At 38.3% G+C, this 7,805-nt stretch overlaps 1 protein-coding gene and 1 non-coding gene across 2 annotated transcripts; one reads left to right on the plus strand and one right to left on the minus strand.

The window, feature by feature from the left end:
- Positions 1 to 1,251: 1,251 nt before the first annotated feature.
- On the minus strand, positions 1,252 to 2,234 carry LOC146915790 (uncharacterized). The gene has a single exon (XM_085721438.1). It carries the CDS (start codon positions 2,170 to 2,172, stop codon positions 1,252 to 1,254), a length of 921 nt encoding a protein of 306 aa, XP_085577564.1. The 5' UTR covers positions 2,173 to 2,234.
- Positions 2,235 to 3,356: 1,122 nt separating this feature from the next.
- On the plus strand, positions 3,357 to 3,462 carry LOC146915791 (small nucleolar RNA R71). The gene has a single exon (XR_015017172.1). It is a non-coding gene; the product is annotated as a small nucleolar RNA R71 (small nucleolar RNA).
- Positions 3,463 to 7,805: the final 4,343 nt, after the last annotated feature.

Raw genomic sequence — 7,805 nt, forward strand, 5'->3', positions numbered from 1 at the left:
TATCACATTATTATTATAGCATAACAGACATATTTAATCTTTAATCAAGTCATCGACAAGAGTTCATCATTTATCAACATCCATCAAATGAAAATATTACTCACCTCATTACTCATCTAGCATACTTAATTCAACAAGTACAATCCATCATTTCAAAGTTATAAGCAAGCAATCATCATTATTAAGGAATCACCACATCATAGGTATATACATATACAATTCTCACTTCATCATTATTATCAAAACAGTTATCATCAATTGCTTCACCAAGTGTATAAGCACAATCAAGTAATACATGCAATTAAAGCATAATTCAATTATTCACAACCATCAACAAAATTCATCAATGTACATATACAATAATCCACGCAATCACAACATTCACTAAATTCCACCAATGCACAATTTCACCAAGTCACATATTCAATTATGACACGACTCATCAACTATTCAAATGCATGCAATGTTCTAGACACTTCTAGATGCATGCGGTACCAAATCACCTCAAGGTCGTCACCTTTGATGCAACAAAAACATCGTATGTAAGAGTACACCTCCTCTTATAATTCACCTCAATTGGATATAAAATCCGCCACCATCAGTCATGAATGCATGAACATATGACTCGACACAATGCATATGTTCACACAAACAATTCACCACATCATCACCATCATTTTGCATACATGCATTCACCAACAATATCACCATCAAAATTAGCATGTATGAATTCACCACCAACAACCAACATTTAACATGTTCAACAAACAACATAAAATAAACATATTCACCACCATTCATTCATCAAATGATCATTACCAACATTTAGTATATATGCAATCGACAACAATTCACCACCACTTAACATATATACAATCGTCAACAACATTCACCATTCAATCAACATATAGTTGTCACTTATATACATCATCAATCATCTCCACATAATTATATCAACTTTCCATAAAGGACTCATAAGGCAATCGACTCTCAAAATCATTTTCAACAAGTTCGTCTCCCAAAATCACAACTTTAGAAATAATTGGGCAATTCGCCGATAGGCAAATGTTCCATAAGGGCATGTGAAGGTCGTCTTTTCTTGGTCACTCGGGTGGATAGGGATCTGAAAGAATCCCGAGTAACCATTAAGATAGCAAAAATAGGAATGCTTAGCTAGGCGCTCAAGCATTTGGTCTATGAACGGGAGAGGGAAGTGGTATTTCCTTGTGGCCTTGTTCAATTTCCTGTAGTCTATACATATACGCCATCCACTGTCATCCCTCCTTTCTTTGGTACTACATGAACTGGACTCACCCACTTACTGTCAGAGATGGGGTATATCACCCCTGCATCCAGAAGCTTCAGTACTTCTTTTTTAACAACCTCACTCATGTTCGGGTTCAACCTTCTTTGATGTTCTCTAGAGGGTCTGTAGTCCTCTTCAAGTAAAATTTTATGCATACAAATTGAAGGGCTAATACCTTTGAGGTCATCAATTGAGTACCCTATAGCTTTCGGGTATTTTCTTAATACAGCAAGTAATTTCTCAGTTTCAACCTCTCCTAAGTTGGCACTCACAATGACCGGTCGGTTAGGTGCTAGAAATTCATACCTAAGGTTTTTAGGTAACTCTTTCATTTCGACTTTCGGCTGCTCTTGAGTCGGAGCGGGAAGAAAGGTGTGGCATTCATTTTGATAAATCGGATTTACATCCAATTCTTCTTGATGGGGACTTGCCTCGTTTCCCTCAGTTTCAGACAAGGACACGTCCATTCCCTCGGTGGGAGGTTGTCCTGACGCATGCTCCTTAATGCATTCATCAATTATATCAACTAAGCAAGCCGTGTCATTAATGGAGGGGTCTTTCATGAATTTCGACAAGATGAACTCAATCTTTTCATCCCCGATCTCAAAGGTAAGTTTTCCTTTCTTTACATCTATGATGGCACCAGCCATAGCTAAGAAAGGCCTGCTTAAGAGGATTGGGATAGACAAGTCTTCAGTGATGTCCATTACCACAAAGTCGGTGGGAATGTACAACTGGCCGATTCTCAACGGTACATCTTCCAGTATTCCTACCGGGTATTTGATAGATCGATCAGCCAGTTGTAGAGACATCCTGGTCGGTTTTAGCTCTCCAAGGTTGAGTCTCTCGCAGATGGAAAGGGGCATAAGACTCACACTAGCACCCAAATCACAGAGTGCTTTATCGATGACGTAGTTGCCAATAACGCAAGGAATTGAAAAACTCCCTGGATATTTTAATTTGGGAGGCATCTTATTCTGGATGATAACACTACACTATTTAGTGAGTGCTACGGTATCATCGTCATCGATTTTTCTCTTATTTGTCAAAATATCTTTTAGAAATTTGGCACAAGAGGGCATTTGGGTGATTGCCTCTATGAAAGGGATATTTACGTGGAGCTTCTTCAGGAGCTCCATGAATTTCTTAAATTGACCCTCGCTCTTTGACTTAGCAAGTCTCTGAGGGAATGGGATTGGACGTTTGTAGGGGGTGGTGGTACATAGGGTTTCTCTTTTTCTTCCTCCACTCCCTCCTTTCTCTCTAAGATTTCCTCACTTTTAGTAGGCACCGATTCTTTCACAGCGCCTTCCCTCTCACTAGGGTTCCCTAACTCTTTTCCACTACGCAGGGTAACAGCGTTCAGCTCCCCTTTTGGGTTTGGTTGAGGTTGCGCAGGGAAAGTTCCTGAAGGTGCAGCTGCTCGTTGTTGGGCCACTTGTGCAATTTGCGTTTCCAACATTTTGTTAAGGGTGGCAACGTGTCAACTTTAGATGCAAGCTGCTTAATCATTTCATTTGTGTGAATATGATTTAGGAACTCCTTGTTTTGTTGGGACTGTGACATGACAAAATTTTCCATCATCAGTTCTAGGTTAGACTTTTAAGGAGCAACAGGGGCTCCTCTTTGACCTTGGAAACCAGGGGGTGCATGGGGTGCAAGATTTTGCGCATAGGTTGGATTGCTATTTTTATATGGGAAATTAGGAGTGTGTCCAGGTGTACCGCAAATCTCACAGTTAGGGGCCACAGCGACCAAGGGGGCAGGTGGAGTGATGGTTAGACTATCTATCTTTTTATATAGCGCATCAACCTTAGCGCTCAGATGGTCAAAACTGCTAACCTCGTACATCCCTGCCTTGGGCTGGCCTTTTTCAGCTAGAGCGCGTTCGCTACCCCATTGTTAATGGTTCTGGGCCATATCCTCGATCAGACCCCAAGCCTCAGCAAATGGCTTGTTCATTAGAGCTCCTCCCGCAGCGGCATCGATAGTCATCCTTGTGTTATACAGGAGACCATTGTAAAAGGTATGAATGATCAGCCACTTTTCCAACCCATGATGAGGGAAAGCTCTCAAAAGATCCTTGTATCTCTCCCACGCTTCAAAGAGCGATTCTCCGTCTGTCTGCCTAAAGCAGGTAATTAGGTTCCTCAATTGTGCCGTTTTGCTCGGCGTGAAATACCTAGCGAGGAATGCCTTTTTTAATTCATTCCATGTCGTTATGGAACCAAGCGCTAGCTCTATCCCTGAAGGAAAAGGGAAAGAGATGAAGTCTTACGGCTTCTTGGTTCTCTTTTATGGTTCCGCTAATTCTTAGAAAAATAGAGATGTGTAGATTGGGATCCTCGACGGGGGATCCCGAAAACTGATTTTGCTGCACCAAGTTAAGTAGGGCATACTTGATTTCAAAGTTATCACCCTCAACCGTTGGGTACACAATAATAGCATGTGTCTCAGTCGTAGAAGGTTTTGCATACTCTTTGAGAGTGCGATCAGCCTTGGCGGTTTTATTTTGTGCGTCTCTCTTTCTTTTATGTAAAAACCTTTCGATCTTCGGAATGAATTCAACAAGATTTCTAGTTTTTCGCATAAAAGGTTGAGAACCCAAGAAGTTAACGGTAACAGAAAGGAAGAAGTAGAAGAAAAGAAAGAAAAAGTTAATCAAATTAGTTAACTCCCCGGCAGCGGCGCCAAAAACTTGATGGGATAAACCGCAAGTTCACGGTCTATCAAAGTAGTAATAAAAAGAGAGTATCGTCCAACAGGGAGTTGTTCAATTCAATTAACTTTTAGAGAATGATTAGAGGAGAGTTTAGTTGAAAAGGTTTGATTTTTAATGAAAGAAAATAATAATAATAATAATAATAATAATAATAATAATAATAATAATAATAATAATAATAATAATAATAATAATAATAATAATAAAAGGAGCCTTGGGATTATTGGTTCATCATAATGATGAATCCTTCACAAACAAACCCTTAAACTTATAACTTTACGTTATTCCTAATTTCTAAAGACAAGTTTCTCTTTAGCCTATCACATCTCCTTTCGGTCTCAGTGAGTGTGTTCCTCCAACAACCACGCCTATTCTCATGGGTGATTGCCTTTGGAATCCTTGAAGCTCGAAACTTTATATGTCTCAAGGTTTGCTAGACTATTCTCATGTTTCGCAATCCTTGTCTAAATTCACTTTTTCGAATATCAAAACTCCACTCTCGTTTTATGAATTGATATTTGGAATAATGAATTAACAATTATCAAATCAAACCCTCCACTTTCGCTTCCACAGTTTGATAATAGTTAATTCATGTTAAAACGATGAATTTAAATTAGAAATTAGGGTTGCATAAAATTAAGGTTTAAGGCTTGGTTTGATTCGGATTACGTCATTAGACTTATCCAACAATCCCAAGACAAAGAAGTCTACTCACTCATGCTCATCGTAGACGTAGAGAAGAAGAGGGAAAGCATATAGTAAATAACAAGAAAGTAAAGAAATAAAAGAAGAACTTTATTGAGAAAGACAATTGTCACTTATTGAATTCCAAGAAATAAAGATGATTTGTTTGTGATGGCTAGCTACTCTATTTATAGGATACATTCGACTTAAATTCTAAGCAATTACATCAATAGAATGTTCCACAATCAACTGCGGGTTTTTTGGTCAAAACCAAAATAGAGTAGCTTAAATCCTAAGCAAAAGCAGCAAAAGGCTGTCCTGGGAGGTGGCACGGCCGTGCCAACCTTAGCACGGGCCGTGCCAAGCTTCTGACTTGGGGGAGTCATATTTTTATCTCCGAATCTTCGTATTTTTGCTCCGAATCAGCTCCAGACTCCTTTCTTTTGCTCCAAGACTCAATCCATCAAATATTTATTCCTGAAATATAATAATATGCAATTGAAGTAAAATAGCTTAAAAAGGAAATAATATTAAAATAAAATAAACTTAAATCCAATTAAAACGAAACCAAATATTATATTAAAACTAGCTAATTATTGACTCATCAATAGGTGATGCAAGAAGGGTTGGCTTTCAGGGGCAATTTCCCGGAGATGACGACGAGTACGTCTTGAACCATTTCTGCATCCGTTGTCGTCTCGACTGGGAAGTTAGGTGGTTCATGGACACCTTCAGTTTTAATATAGGTTTACCTTTTTAGGCTTTTTAGATTTTAACTTTTTTGGGAGTTTAAAGCCTTTCGTTTTGTCTGGTCGAAACTATTTTGTAATGGCTACTATACCTCATCCATTTTGTAATTTCGATAGACCAATGTAATCCGCCCATTAGTTGGCTTTATCTTCCAATGCCATATTTTATTTCTTTTCAAACGAGTCTAGTATGATTTTAATTTCTTGTAGTAATGGTCTATATTTCTTCAAATATTTCCCATTTATATATATGATCCTATTGTCATCATTCAATTCTTCAATTTCATGTGCATTGTTCGAAAACACTCTCAAAATTTTCCATTGCCCTTCCCAGCTGGGTGACCATATTCCCAAGATTATATTTTTCTTGTCCATAGGCAACATAACTTTCCATACCAAATCTCCTTGAGCAAAAAGTTTCGATTTCACTTTTTTATTGTAAGCTTTTGCTACTCTTTCCTTTTACCTTGTGAGGACATCTAATGCCATCAATCTTTCTTCGTATAAATCAACCAATTCGTCTGAAATCAAATTCCAATAATGATTTGTCGGAATTTCACATTGTATTTGTATTCTAGTTGATTGAAGACAAATTTCGACTGGCAATACTACATCATGTCCAAATGTGAGCCTAAAGGGGGGGGGGGGGGGGAGGGGGGTAGTATTAGTCGATTCTCTGGGAGAAGTTCGACATGTCCACAAAGCTTCGTCAAGGGTTTTATGCCAATTCTTGGGTTTCTCCTTAGTTTTTCTTTTGATTATGGAGATGATATTCTTATTTGCTGCTTCGACTTGAGCATTTGCCTGGGCATAATATGGTGTCGATGTTAATAACTTAAACCCTGTATCCTCAGCAAATTGTACCATCTTTTAACCCGTGAATACAGATCCTTGGTCTGTAGTGATGGATTCTGGAATGCCAAATCTATAAATGATGTATTTCTACATGAATTATATGACTACATCTTGAGTGACGTTTGGTAATGGGGCAACTTCTATCCATATGGTAAAATAATCTATTCCTACGAGAATATATTTATGGCCTTTCGATGAACTAGGTTTAATTTCTCCAATTACGTCTAAAGTCCAACCTTTCAATGGCCATGGTTTAACAATCGAATGTAGTTCACTTGCTGGCACACGTTGGATTCCAGTATGTTTTTGTCATTCTTGGCAACTTTTGGCAAACTCTATACAATCTTTTAGCATAGTTGGCCAATATACACCTTGTCGAAATAGTAACCATTTCATTTTATGGCCTGCTTCGTGTGATCTAGATGCCCCACTATGGCCGTAATTTTATCCCAAACATCGGGCTTGGACATTATTCACTCATCCACATCCCACCCAGTTGGTGAGATTTCATGTGCAGGACCATCTGAAACAAGATTATCAATCAATTTCTAGTAAGTTGAAGCTCTTGTCCTGAGCACATTCAATTCCTTTGGGGAAGTCCCTTCATGATCAACTACTACATAGTCTTGATCAATAACCTTCTGTTCCCAAATAAAGCCAACATTTGGGTGGAGTTTCATGTAGAACATCTCATTGTCTTGGACCTCATATCCAGGGCCAAGAGATATGCATGGCGGGATGCTTGCCAATTGCTTATCGAAATTCTTCTTGGTGATATTATTTATTTCAGCCAAGAAATAAATCTGATCAGCTTCGATGTTTTCCAACAAGCCATCTTCCCTCCATATAGCAAGCCTTTGATGCATCGTTGAAGGCACTGCCCAACACCGTGAATCCACTCTCTACCCAATAGTACATTGAAATTTTCTTTGGATGGGACCACCATGAAAATAGTTGTTATGTTGACGCTTCCTACCATCAATTCGACCTTAACAGCACGTGCCGGATGTTCCTTCATAATTAGACAAAACCACATTGTGAGGTTGCAGATCAGAATCTGCAATGCCAATCTTTTTCAGGAAAGCTTGTTATGCATGAGTCTCCATACAAGAAGAGATTTTGATGGAGGAATATCTCTTGACCAAACAGTTTTGGTCTAGTTGAGCTTTGGCAGATGCTTTCTTTTGAATTCAAAGGCCTCCTTGAGTGATAGGATACCTGTTGAGTTATGTTTCCACACCATACCATCATCATGTTCTTGAACAGGAAGTGTAACTTGATTCAGAAGATTTCTCAGAGAAGGAAAACCTTGATTTAGAGATTGAGGATTAATCAAAATAAAATATGTGAATATATACAACACGTGTATCTGCATCTGTAAAAATATGTGAATAATCAAAATAAAAATAATAAAAAGGCCAAATAGATTCACAAACAAATCATAAGTCATAATAATTAAAAGATTAAATTACTTGAAAAGAAATAAACG

Source organism: Medicago sativa, chromosome 6 (genome assembly GCF_051527215.1).
Source record: "Medicago sativa cultivar Bolivia chromosome 6, Bolivia_mono, whole genome shotgun sequence".
Lineage (NCBI taxonomy): Eukaryota > Viridiplantae > Streptophyta > Magnoliopsida > Fabales > Fabaceae > Medicago > Medicago sativa.

Bases quoted from the DNA above. Each gene is read 5' to 3' on its own strand.
- LOC146915790 (XM_085721438.1), bottom strand. From the start codon at position 2,172: ATGCCCCTTTCCATCTGCGAGAGACTCAACCTTGGAGAGCTAAAACCG.